General features: G+C 46.4%; 1 protein-coding gene across 6 annotated transcripts in view; it reads right to left on the bottom strand.

Moving 5' to 3' along the window:
* Window positions 1-13,768, bottom strand: part of heatr5a (HEAT repeat containing 5a) — a 41,989-nt gene that overhangs the window by 19,057 nt on the left and 9,164 nt on the right. For 4 of the 6 annotated variants that reach the window (XM_088647636.1, XM_088647635.1, XM_088647639.1 and 1 more), the window contains exons 4-16: window positions 13,402-13,510; window positions 12,584-12,733; window positions 10,388-10,559; window positions 9,388-9,548; window positions 7,428-7,677; window positions 6,684-6,839; window positions 4,545-4,795; window positions 3,871-3,982; window positions 3,513-3,665; window positions 2,807-2,906; window positions 1,763-1,872; window positions 1,022-1,185; window positions 219-385 (exon numbers count right to left, since the gene is read on the bottom strand). In XM_088647636.1, coding sequence (XP_088503762.1) covers window positions 219-385; window positions 1,022-1,185; window positions 1,763-1,872; window positions 2,807-2,906; window positions 3,513-3,665; window positions 3,871-3,982; window positions 4,545-4,795; window positions 6,684-6,839; window positions 7,428-7,677; window positions 9,388-9,548; window positions 10,388-10,559; window positions 12,584-12,733; window positions 13,402-13,510 — 2,055 coding nt within the window. The remainder of the gene's footprint in view (window positions 1-218; window positions 386-1,021; window positions 1,186-1,762; window positions 1,873-2,806; window positions 2,907-3,512; window positions 3,666-3,870; window positions 3,983-4,544; window positions 4,796-6,683; window positions 6,840-7,427; window positions 7,678-9,387; window positions 9,549-10,387; window positions 10,560-12,583; window positions 12,734-13,401; window positions 13,511-13,768) is intronic. The other 2 variants (XM_088647638.1, XM_088647640.1) reach the window with 1 other exon arrangement.

Here is a 13,768-nt window from a genome sequence, read left to right as displayed (position 1 = left end):
ACCAGGACGTGGCTCGAACCTGATCTCATCTGGGTCTCAGAACAATGAAATCTAACTCTAAGAGGACACTAAGCGCGCTGCCTTCAGTTTTTACTTGTTCATTTGGCCCTGGAAGGGAGGGGAGTGCTTCGGTGTTATTTCGAAGAAAGACCGCGGACAGGTCCGACCGCCGGCAACAACGGGAAACGGCGGCTTCCTCTTTCGGGGAAGGCGGCTACCTCTGCGCGGCCGCCAGCTGCGGGAAGACGACCCCGAAGAGCCGCGCCGCCGCCACGACGACGGCCAGCGCGGGAGGCAGGGGGGCGGGGACCCTCCACCCCTTCTCGCTGATGACGAAGACGTCGTGCTCCAGGCTCCCTCCCCCAGCGCCGCCGCCCTGGTGCAGCTGGGGGAAACAGCGCAGGCAGGTCAGCACCCCACAGCCCAGGCCCCGCAGACTGGAGGCACAACCAGGTGCTGATCCAATCAGAAACGAATACTCCCTGGCATCAGGGTGCAGTCCTGCCCCTTATTAAGTAATGAGCTTAATCTTAAAGCCTTGAGCCAACTTAACGTACAGCATGTCAGTTGTATATCAGCATATAGTATATACTATATATATGTACAATATATAGTATGAGTATATCAATATATAGTATATCAGTATACCATAGTATATCAATTCCAATATAGCACAAACAGAAATGTTACGACTGTTCATGAAGTTCATTTCACAACTATCCAGCTATTTCCTAAAAGCTTTATCCAATACAGAGTTGCAGAGGAGAAGACAGAAAAATATGGAAACTTAAAAAACTGAGTGCAAGTACATTTCCCTCATCATGTGCATAGGCTCACACACTTTTTCCGACAAAGACATTTCATGTTGGATCATTTTGATCAATAAATGAATGCAAAATTGTATATCCCTTTGCATGTTATTTGTTTTATTGGGTTTTTCTTTATCTAATTTTAGGACTTAGATGAAGATCTGATCCCAGTATTGTACAGGGCTGGGCTGCCCTGGCCCAGTGGCTCAGACCTGCTCCTCGATGAAGTGGTGGTCGGTGTCCTGCAGCGCTGGGCCAAGGAGAGACACATCGTCCGCATGGCAGAGAGGCGGCAGCAGAACCGGGCCAGCACACACAGGGCTCTCGGGTCCAGTCAAGTCACTGACCAGCTGTCTGAGCACGGCTCTGAAACTCTCTGGAAATGGTGACAAGGCAAGGATGTGAGCCGATCGCATATCCGACAGTCCGCTTAGTTTTAACTCAACATTAGTCCTAAAAGCAACCCTGCACTAAACCTTCACCATAACTCAATCCTTTCTCTCAATTCTATCACCCTATACCTCACCATACCTTTAACACTAACACTAACATAGACTTCTGGTAATTTTCAGCCACTTTAGTAGCCTCACTAAATCATTTCATGCTATCTGAATCTGAATTCAAGCAAATTAAAAAGACCCTTTAGAAGCCATCACAGATTAAGAGAGCTGAGTATTTTTCTCTAGCACTTCTCTGCACCCAGCAAAGATGGCCAGAAACAGACTGCCACAGGTCTTCACAAAGAAAGGTGACAGAGCAGGCTGAACTCTCATCGATCCCACATGAGCGCAAACTGCACTGCACGAGGAGCACTTTAAATAATGAGGCAAACATGAGTATCAATTTCAAATGTTAAAATCAATCTACAACAAAGCAAAAACTATATTCCTAAGAAAAAAACACTGACCAGCACTGGATAGTTTTGTTCTGTTTCTCTAACTTTATAATCTTACCTTCATAGGTCTTGGGAGGCAGAAAAGCAAGGATCTCATACAGTCTCTGTCTAAAGACCATTGATATATTTTTCATTGGATTCCCATATACTTTGAGAAGCGAAGGCAACCTAAGGAGAGAGAAAAGAAAGCACTGGGAATTAAAAGCTTCTATTTTCCAATGTCATAATGAAAAACAGTCAATAAACCAACTTATAGTCATAAAATAAGCTTTTCTAATGAGTAAGTAGGAACTGCTGGAGCTCCATGGTCAGCCTGATGCCGTGTTCCCCAAGTCACACGACTCTCTCCTTGCTGCTCGTTAATCAGGCTCGGCTGGTGAGGGTGGAAAGATTTCTCAGAATCCCCAGCGCCTGATGAAGCCTGAGGTCTTCGCTCTGCAGTCTGGTACCCATGCTGCCTAACTAGTCTACAGCCACATTCAGGGTGAGCCGAATGCGTACAACGTCACATTGTCACAGGTCTCAAGGTGGAGAAGAGAAGGGTTTCAATAAATCTGGCAGTCTTTCTTAAACGGCTCGTAGTTCTGTTTTGTGTGATAAAACCATCTTTCATCACCCCTTTGAGCTACAGTTTCGTCCAAAGCATCACATGGGAAGGGAAATCTGAAGTGTTTTTCCCCCCACAAAGTCATTCTTCTAAATGAAAGTTTCACTCGAGGTGTCGAGCTTTATTATCACTTTGCTGCTGTTTCAGGCTGCCCCTCTCAAACAGCACCCTGTGCCAACGCACCCCACCCCACCTCACCCCAGGTTTGTTTGGCCAACTCAAACGTATGATCACCTGCGCTCAAGCCAAGAAGCACTTTGACCTCCCACTTGGGAGGTCACACGGCACAGCTAACAAAAGAGAAAGGTGTGCAAATGAAAAGAATGGGCATAAACAGCACCTGAACAAATAAACCAGGCGCGAGCCTATTTCCAAGCTCAGCCGAGTCTTTGCCCCAACATGCGACAGGACCCCCACATTCCCCCACTGATCCGTCCAGTGTCCAGCCATAGCCTCCATGATCCAGCGGTCCCAGACAGAGCAGCAACTACTTACTGCGTTAATAAAGCTACGGCACAGGTCAGGGGCGGCAGCAGCCGGCCAATGACATCATCGTTGAGGAGATCTCCACAGTGCACGACAAAGTTCTTCATCGCTGGAGAGGAGGAGGAGGGAGGACAGCGTGTGTGAGACACCCCCCACCCCAAAATGACATAGTGCACTAAAAACCACTTCTCCAAATTTATAAATAATTGTAAATCCAGCCATGACTGAAGCTGTGGATTTGATATTGATTCTTATTGGTAAAAAAAAAAACACTCCACTAATCGGTCCTGCATAGAACCAGGTACTGCAATAATGCAAAAACATTTTAGAAACCATTTGAATGTTTATAAATTATTCCTTTGCATGTGAGAAAAAAACTCTATAGTTCTCTTTAATCAAACTGTTTAAGCAGCAGGCACGTTTATGAATATTATACTATTTTTTTAATATCTGAAAATCCGGAGATGAACAAGACGTCTGGAAGGGGACAGATATAGAAAACAAAAAAGATATAGAAAACTCAATTACCACCAACTCACAGCAAACATGAGCAAAACAGTGTCCTCACAATTTTGCTCTACTTGAGCAAGGAACTTCAGGCAATTAGGCATTAGGCCCATGTGTTCCATTGTTCTGAAAGTGAGCAGGCATGAACAATCCAGCAGGGGCCAGTGTGATCGTCTGACCCATCGGCGCGGGTGAACTGGGAACCTACCACACAGGGCTCCTGCCCGGCCCTCCAGGGTCACCTGCCAGGTGAAAGAGTCTCCACGGCTACGCTCCGTGTCCAGATCCTTGACGGACAAAGGGAAAGCACACCTCCACAGCAGCAGGATCCTGGGAACATGGCACTCGACGACAGCGGGCCCTGCCCCAGATTGAAAGACATCCCGTTTATTCCAAAAGATTTATTTCAGGCTCCTCTGCCCGTTCTTCTCCAAGGTTAGCTTCTCCCACTTCAGAGCTAAGATTCCTCATTCCAATAGCGGCTTCTGTCAAGATCCGATTTCTACATTCTAGTTAATATCTCACTGCTTTAAAAAAATAATGCAATTATGGAAAAAACGTCTCACCTAATGTCATTAATGCTGACAGCAGGAGCCAGCCAGCTTGAGTGCGCTGGACAGAGATGCGGCTGTTCTGGACGGCAGATCGAAGCAAGTCCTCTGCCAAGCCAATTACTACCTGAAAATCCCAGAAGACAGAGGGCAGAAATAAATAGTTTTAAACCAGTACCGGACACCACCATGTCACTTGGGAATAGTGTGATAATTTCACTCTCAAAAGTCTCAAAGGATGCTGGAGCTTCAATCAATAAATAATTACGAGGTACAGATGCCAGGGTACGAGGAGCAGGCTATTAATACATCACTGCCCTGGCTCTCTTCTGCCTTGTGTTATATCAGCCAAGAGGAACCAGTGTCAGCAGCCGCAGATGCAGTCTTACCAGCGGAACAGCTTTGCACCAAATTCCCACCCAGACTCGAGGAAACTTTTTTCACCACTCTGCAACTGAGTTTTTCTTGTCAAAAACTCCCAGCCTTCCTCACCCGTATCACACCCATCTCTCGGTTAATCAAATACTAATACCATCCTGTTTGACACACAGAACCAGCAACTTTTACTGAAGGTGCCAGCAAATATTCTACACACGTCAGAGACGGCTCACTGCTTTCTTTCCGATTTTCCTTGGATTTCTTGTCCGAGTCAGTTTACCCCTCTCCCGGTGTTCTCGGGACAGCCCTACCTCGCCCTTTCCGTGCGGGATGCCCAGAGGGCAGTGCTGCACGGCGCCCAGCAGGGCGGCGATGGCGGCGCTGTACCCCGCCACGGCCTCCGGACAGGACTTCAGCGCCTGCAGCCGCTCGGCGCAGCGGTCCAGCACTGGGGAGAGCTGGGAGGGCAGCGCCACAGCCGCACAGCGCAGGCACCACGCGGCGGCCAGCCGCGCCGACGCGCTGGGGTGGAGCAGCACGGACACCACCGTGTCCAGGACCCCTGCGGACGACAGGGCACACCGAGCTGCGTGAGACGCCCGCTGGCCCCGTGCCTTTGCAGACAGGCGGGCCCCGGGGTGCGAGCAGTCACAGCGCAGTCCAGTGAACGCTTGAGATGAGTTTAACCGTGACGAAAATGGCCACCTCCGGAGAACCACCGAAGGAGACAGACACGAGGTGTATTTCCCACAGTGCCCAGAACCGCAACAGTTTTACAGAGGTTTTTATAGGCCCAGTCGAGCCATTTTATTACCATTAATGGGGGGGTAAAAAGTCCGCATTTTACTTATTATCCAGTGGCTATTCTTGATGTTGTCCAGCCTTTCAGCTATTTCTGTGGTGTCACGTACAGCAGCAGGCATCCATTCTAAAATTCTCTCAAGCCGGGTCAGGAGACCAGGTCAATGACTCCAGGCCAGAGCCAGATATCTACACCTTTCAATCTGCAGATGCTTAGAAGCAAACATCTTCTGGCAAGATAAAACAGTTCTGTATGAACTGAGCGATGTTTTTTTGAGGCAGTTTAAGAAATGAATGTAAAGAGTTAAACTGAATATTCCTGGGATCACTGTGGCCTTGTAGAAGACACAAAAGTGTCTTCTGATTTCACTGCTTTTTCAAGATCCTGCCTTTTGTTCCTAGCAGCAGCTTTAGGACAGGACACTCAAGCATGTAGAAAGAACGTGTTTTGGTTATTTTCTATATGGACTGGCTGCCCAGAGCAGGGACCTGAACATTTTAGGCAGAGGGCTTTGTCTTCTGTCTCATCAGAGAGGGCGCTGGCTTGTGGTTGTGGGACTGAGTATTGTCTACAGAGGCCTCTGAATTTAAAATATTTTAACGACATGTACAGTTCAGCTCTTTAGAATAAGATGAATTTCTGCCTAACAATGTCTAATGGAGCCCTGTGCCAAAGAAAGATAATGGATTATGGGTTTGGACTGATAAAAAACAACTCTTACCATACTTTTTGGTCATTAGGTTCATTCACAAACACTGGGTTCATTATATGGACCTGGAAAAACCCTGTGTTCTTGGCCAGCCATCAACACAGATGACTTTGAAGTGGATACAATACTGATCCAACATATTGCAAGTGTACTAGAAGCAGGACACCCATTGATAAAATACAACTTCACAGTCCAGGAGCAGAATAAGTATTTTACATGTGGCAGTTATTGATAACCCTGTGTGCGGAAGGTTATTGACTGGCGTTCCCAGAACCCAAAGGATCAATGAAGGGAGCCTGTGATAATTCCCCAGCCTGAAGTCTGTCTGCACTGTGCAGTGAATTAGAAAGCACTGAAATTTTACTTCTTAGCAATAAAGTTGAAACATGAGTTGTATTAATAATTGATCAATAGTGCTGACTCTCTCATGCTAGGAGCTGACTTTGAGGGAACCTTTGCTTTGATTTTTTTTAGATGAAAGTCTTTGCATTTGAAAGAAAATCTACAACCGGGAAGTCAATATGAACAAGATCTACCAGTGAAGGGGTATTTTATATTCTGTAAAAATAATTTTATTCTATTTAATGTTTATAAGGATCCATAAGAAAAGATAATGCATTCAGTCAGAGAAGAAGACATCCTAAAGATTAACAGTCAGCCCTTATTTCACTTGATTAATCAAATGAAAAGATCTCACTCACTTCTACCAATTTTCATGAAGTTTCAGACATGAATTACAGAGAATCACAACAATGTAAAAATTCACATTAGACCACAAAAGACAAAAGTCATTAAACTCTATTGCACAGAACAAAGTTCTAGCAGAGAGCAGGGTGCAAGTCCTATCGCAACTCCCAACACCACCTCATGAACATGGTCATGGACGCAGGACTACTTGCTGGTCATTTCCTGCAGTAACGGGACATCTCTTTCATGTACCTGTGCTGGCGTCCTGCAGCAGAGGGGTGGCAGTGGAGGCCAGACCCTGAACCAGACTGCCCAGCTCCAGCAGGGCGCAGACCAGCACATGCTGGCTGGCCGAGACATCCAACGTTCCCACCCGCGTCTCCACATTGCTCTCGCTCATGGCGGCATCTGTAGGTTCAAGACAGAAAAGGCACTTTTCCCCATCAGCTGAGCCACACCTGCAGCTACAAAGGAACATCCAAAGGCCCCCCCAAAAAAAAACCTGAAGCAGAAATAAATACACTTAAGTTTTAAAGGAAAAATAAGAATGCTATTTCTAAGTTTGCTTTCAAAATAAGGAACAGAAAAAGACTACAATCCTAGAGACGGAAGATAATATCCACTGCAGCAAGATGCTTCAAACACCACTTTGTTTTATGTTTTTTTTATATACACTTCTTTCAAAAGGGAAAAAAATAGCAACTGTCACTTAGTTGAAGCCATTTTGAAGTTCCTGAAAAGGGTATTTTGAAGTTTTGCATTCTGATGTCACTCGGCATTCTTCTGCCAGCTGAAGTAATTATTTTCAGAAAGGGAAGACACTAGATGTCCCGTTCCTGTTCTGTCTATCAGGATTTCTGTCACCAGCCAAAGAATGTTTATTTTTAACCAGGATATTTGGGCCGATAACTGCCACTTGGGATGTTGCGTCTTGTCTTCAGAGCAGGAGCAGTTGCAAGCGTGACCGATTTCAAGCTGACCCACCAGAGCACTCACCTACAGCTCTCTTCTGTCGGCCCACCGCCTGGCAGATCTCCTTGGCGGCCGCGATCTGGGCCTTCTCCCCCAGCAGCCCCCCCACTGTGGCGCGCAGGACGAAGGAGATGCATCGGCGGCAGAAGATGGCGTCTGCCGGAGTCTGCGTGGCCTTGGGGTGGGACACCAGCTCCAAGACGAGCCCCAGCAGGGCCGAGAAGTTCCTCTCCAGCCAGGGGCCACCCAGACAGGAGACGAACACGACACAGGCCTGCGGGACAGAGACGCCCTTCACCGTGACACAGGCCGCCTCACCAAGGCTGCAGCTGGGAAACTCACCCCCCGCCAGGGTGGAAAACATCTTCCATAGCACTCAGGGGGAAAACATTGCACATATACATGCTGCAACAGCTTGTACAGACACGACTGCCAGGACTAAACCAGCTTCAACGTCAAACTGAATGTCACGACTTAAAGGAAACGGATGAACGAGGGGACAAAAAAAATGGAAATATCAAAGTTTGAACAAAGATTCTTCTGAAATTACAAGTGTTTGACGGGTTCCAACAGTACTTAACATAACTTTATTAGCCCCATACAATTTCTTGCATTAGGAATTAGTCTTTTCGCATACCCCAGCTTGCTCTCCATGAGACACAGACACACAGACAGGCAGAGAAGCCTGGGGTCAGAGCGCAGGCTCAGCCATTGTACAGCGCCCCTGGAGCAGTTGGGGTGAAGGGCCTTGCTCAGGGGCCCAACGGAGTAGGATCCCTCTGCCGGCCGCGGGATTTAAACCGGCAACCACCCAGCCACAGGTGCCGATCCTGAGCCACAGAGCCACCGCTCCGCCCCAATCTTGCTGTCAGCAAGAACAATACCAGCGTCAGATTTCTCCAATACGGGTCTCCTGACAATCAGCTGCACGGCTGACCAGGAGACAAGTCCACTAACTCAGAACGGGACCCTGGCTGCTCAGGGTGTCTGCAGCTCAGTTCTGGGGCTCCCGTTTCCAGCGTCACGCAGACTACAGACCTTCTGTTTTTATTCTCGGCAGGAAAGTCAGCAGTGGAGGCTCACATTAATCACATTCTGGAGGCCACGAGATTATGTGGAAGAAAAACCCTTTCCCAGGGGAGACAATTAAATATCTATTAGGAATTCAATGAAGCGGGATGTTGTAACAAAGCCCCATCTTAATTTGACAGCAATTTAATCAAGAATTACTATTTATCCGGTGCAGGAGCAGCATAATTCATTTTTTTTCTTTCCTGAAGCCGAGTTAAAATGGGAGTTAATACAGACTTCGAGGGGATATTAGACAGAGACTGTAACTTCCCACTATTGTCCCCACGCTGTGTGAACCTGTTCGGCGATCTCAAAAGAAGGCAAATGTGTTTGGATTAGACAACATGGTACTACTGCTGATGTATTTAAAAATAACCAGGAGTACTCTTGGATCTTGCACCGTCGACGTAGCAGCAAAATGTTACTAGTGTGGAAAGATATTATGCAGACACAAAGTTAAAAATGATGTTTTAGCTTCTCTTCTACAGCCTAGTACACGAATATCTGAACAACACGTAACTGGTGTAATAGTTCCCTTGATGTATGTTCATTCCAACTTTGTCGGCAGTGCAAAATGTGAAGCATTATATTCTTTGTTATGAATTAAAAAAACAGCTTAAAAAAAGAAAATATGGAAATGGAGCAGGGGAATATGGACTGTGAATAAACAACTACAGACATCTTCACCCACAGTTCTCTACTAACGTGATTGCTACAGCAAATAAGACTAACGGGAAAACCTAGACAACGCAATTGTCAATGCAAACTCTTCAACTGAGACTTGAGAAAATAAAGGCTTTCCTACACAAAATGAATGAAAGCAGGAAGTGAACAGCCATTGCTACCCAGCTCCACCCACACGGTACCCATCGTCTATCTAGCTGAAGGTCACTGGTCACTGGCGCAGACTAACCTGAGTGATGCCCACTCTGACGTCCCTGCTGACCGAGCTGGTGCCCTTCAGCATGTCCCCGCCAGCCCGCAGGAACCCCGTGCCCCCACGCAGAAACCCCGAGGCCAGGAGGTCCATCACCTCCTCCAGGGAGGTCTTCTTCAGACTCTGCCTGGGCGCTGCTGGGAGAGGGAGGGGGAGGGGGAGGCAGGAACAAGGAAAGAGAGAATAAGAACCAGCTGAAGCCTTGCAGGAAGGCAGGCAGACACTCCCTAGAGCCCCAAGCAGCGTGCCAAAATATAAATACACTTCTGAAGGCAATTCTCATCTTAAACATTTCAAAAACTGTTTCATTTTACTGTAACATGAACCTTAGGAGCTTGGTTGTGGTACAATATGCACTTTTTTGTCATACTGTAATTTGTCAGTGCTACACATGGTAAAAAGACAGCCAGTCTAGAATGAGTACCTGCTTTGTTCTCATGGCTAATCAGTCAGCATCTTAAGAGTGGTATAAGGTCAATGCCTCGCTCGCAAAATCAGAAATTTGTAACACTAATCACATTTTAGTTTCCATTAGTCAGCTGAACAATCGGGATTTCTTTGGCTTCCAGCTGTTTCACTGCCCACAGCTCTTGTATTGATCTGAGACTGGGAAGGGACTGAACGGCTAGAAAGCAATCTGTTTGCTGACACCTGCTGAAATATCAGACACTATCCTTTCCTTATCATCCTCCATCATTCAATACGTCGGGACAAGAGCTGTGTATTCCTGGATCATCACGTCCAGTCCATATTACAACTATATTACCAGTTAGAGCCATTATCTGCACATTTTCATCATTTCATATGCACACTATATACACACACAAAAATGCCACAACATTTTAAACTCTTTTGTGCTAAAATAAGATTACTTTAATAAGCAGGGTTAAGCAAACACACAACCAAAAGCATATTTAGGGAATTCATTTCCAGCAGAAAGCAGCAACATGGAAAACCTTCATTTTCCAACTCTCACCTGTGGCTTGTTTAGGCATTACAGCTGCTGCTAGAATGGTGCCCAGTAGCTTTGAAACAGCCATCCGCACATCATAGTTGGAGCCTTCAAAGGCCTTGAAGCACAAGGTGACCACGTTCTCCAGCTCTGAGGTTCGAAGGAAAATGGCTTCGTTTTGGAGCTCCAGGAGGCACTGGGAATTGAACAAAAGCCCACAAATATAAATTCTTAAAATACTTAAATACCGACATTTGCTTTCAGATTTGATCTATAAATCCCAGCTGATTTCCAGGCTGCTGTTCCATAAATAAAGACCCATATTTTGTACATATGCTGTACTTGTATATACAGCTGTATACTGACGAGCAGCGTTATTCAGGAAATTTAAAAAGGCCACAACTACTGGTAGGACAAAAGGATAAACACTGGAGACCACTGGACTTGTGGGACAAATGTAGCTGATATGTTTGTTTTCTTTCACAAAATAAATCAGCCTGTTTATTTAATGAACAAGTTACTTTTAACTCAATTCCCCGAGAAGCTTTAAATGCATCAAATTAAGATGGTGCTAGCAGGCAACCAGATTGTTAATAATTGAAGGTGCATATTGCAGTTTGGTAAACAGACACATTTTAATTTTCTGTTATGATCCACACATTCACAATTAACCACAGTTAAACCAGCCTTTTGCGTTTGCTCAAAAGTACTTTTTAAAATAATATTTTAAAGTATAAAAAGTCCTGGAGCAGTGCTTGTGAGCTTCCTCACAGACTGCTTTCAATTTTTATGTGTCACTACAGCAAACGGCAAAACTCCTGTCAATGTCAGACCGTCGTTGAAAATCTCAAGGCTTTTAATTTCTCTGGTTCGGACACTCAGGGGTCAAAATGCAGGGCTGAAGAAGGGCTCGGAGCTCTCACATTAACCAACAGCCTGCGAGGAAGTCAGCATGCAGCAGAACGCACAGTCATTTCCCCTGCTCTCTGTAGTGTCTGTTTGGTCCCACAGAAACCAAACATGCCAGTGAATGGGAGCCAACGATCCAAACAGACCACAGGAGATAAGGACTGCCTAAGAATTTGCCTTCTTCTCAAGTTTTTTTTTTAGTGTCAAAGGGTCCCCAGCACAGGCATACGCGTCAAACTCTTCACAAAAAAATCAGCTAATATACTTGAGATCACTTATAACGAAGGCATCAAAGGGACAGCAGAGCCTATCGGATTGCTCTAGAACACAAGCATATGAACAGCGGACAAAGAAAACAGTTTGCCTGCTGCGGTTTTCAAGACAAACCCTTTTCGACAGACAACACAACACTCTGCTATAAAGTCAACCCCTCACTCTCAGGCTGTACCAAAATCAACTGAGTCTGGTGATATTTTAAAAACCTGGGTTCAGCACCACTCCCAAGTTTTACTTTAATTCCAATTTGATTCTATTACATCAAAGTCTAGGAAGAAAAGAATGACCATCGGAGAAATGACTACCCTGCCATCTTCTATCAGACAAACTCAATTAACATAAGCCAGGCAAAGCAGCAGGCAAGAGAGCTGCATTTCAATCAGAATGGTTTCAGTTTTCCAACCCCCTGAGAGCTCGTGTGGGTTACGAACCAATCATTCTGCAAGCAAAATGGGAAAAAACACATCACCAGACAGAGCAACCTGCCATTTTAATGTTACTATGCTCATTTCTGAATGAAATGTCAAAAAAGTAACTGCAACCTACGGGCACCGAACTCTGTGTGCATCAGCCTCCTATTCATTCTTTCACCACCGCCTGTACAATCGGTCATACATCTCTGAACTCCTCCATGTTAACACTTCCTCCCATAGACTCCATAGCTGAGGTAGGTCCTTTGCTCATCGTTTCCAGGATTAAATCTCAGACTTCTGGTTAGCAGTGCTTCTTCTCTCACTGCTTCACTGCCATGGAATGCCCTTCAGCACAGCCCGCCTCTTCAGAACCAAATTACTTGACTCTCTTCAAATCTGACCCCAAGAACACAGCTGGAAGAAGTCAGGCACTGAGCATCACGGGTGTGCTTTTTTCACATCAGACCTTTCACGGCAGAACAAAAGGCCCCCACTAACAACACAGCAGCCAGAGGCCGAGCCTGGCTCCGCCGCCTGGACTGGTGTGCGCGAGAACGGGAGCCTGTCTTTGCATCGCCGCGCGAGGAGTCGAGGTCTCCGGGCCAGCGGGGGGCTGCCCTACCTTGGCGGCCACACAGCGTACAGCCATGGAGCGGTCAGTCAGGCAGACGCGAGCCGCCTTGTAGATCTCCCTGTGGCAGGGCACCGCGCTCACTCCCAGGCCACGCAGAATCTTCTCCAGGCTCAGCATGATCTCATAGCGGCCCCGAGACTGCAGGCAGAGCAGAGCAACTCAATCAGCAAAGGTCTTCTTCCACTTACAGATCAATAATAGGTCACGGATAAACAGGGGCAGAAAGAGAAAGCAGCGAATCATTACCCAGCTGTTTTGAAAACTGGATGCTTTATTGTGTCATTTTAGATCATTGTAAATTTTATCATCATGGATTGGCTTTTCTCAAATGAATGGGCGGCACTAGCTAAATGGAATCAATTGAAATCACAGAATATCATCTGAAATATTTGCAGGATTATTCAATGCAAAGTCAGTGGTGAATGTATTAGCTCACATTTGGTGATCCGGAGAACATACTCAGATTGTGTCTCCCATTTACACGAATGTGTTACTTTCCACACTAACGAAGGCCTCCAGATTTTGAGAGCAATTAACCTGATTTCTAGCTCACGGCAGGTTCCAACAGGGCACAGAGACAGCCAGAGCCTCAATACTACAAAATCCTTCTAATAAAGAAAAAAGACAGTGCTGTGCTGTTTCTAACACCTGATGCCAAGCTCAGGTGCAGCATGAGCAGGTGAGAGGTCAATTAAGTGCTTCACTGTTCTCTCACTACAGCCCCAGCATGGTGAACATCGGAGCCGTTTATAATGAAGCAGTTTAATGTCCTTGACACTTTTCATCAGTGGGCTGCAGCTCCTTACCTCTGCGCTCTTCATTGCCTTAAGCAGGTTCCCCACGGTGTCGGTGAAGGTGTTCCCCAGCAGCCGGCCCAGCTGTTCGTACAAAGCACCCAGACAGGCCACTGCAGCCCTGAAAACACACAAGTGGCATCTGAGCGGCGCCCAGCCCTGCACTGGACAGACGCACTGTAGTGTCCCTTTGCCCCCGCAGCAACAGGCCTAGTCTCCACACTGTCTGTTAATTCTTCCAACACCATAACGACAAGATATGGAAGATTATCTGTACCACCTGCACACAATGAAGACAGCTCTTAGGTTGTTACTTCCAGGTATTTAAGTCCTACATTCACAGTCTCCCTTGCTCAGTCACTGGGTCTTCCTACCACAA

Source organism: Lepisosteus platostomus, chromosome 10 (genome assembly GCF_059453375.1).
Source record: "Lepisosteus platostomus isolate fLepPlt1 chromosome 10, fLepPlt1.hap1, whole genome shotgun sequence".
Lineage (NCBI taxonomy): Eukaryota > Metazoa > Chordata > Actinopteri > Semionotiformes > Lepisosteidae > Lepisosteus > Lepisosteus platostomus.
Note: the sequence above shows the minus strand (reverse complement) of the source record. Positions and strands in the feature narration are given on the sequence as shown.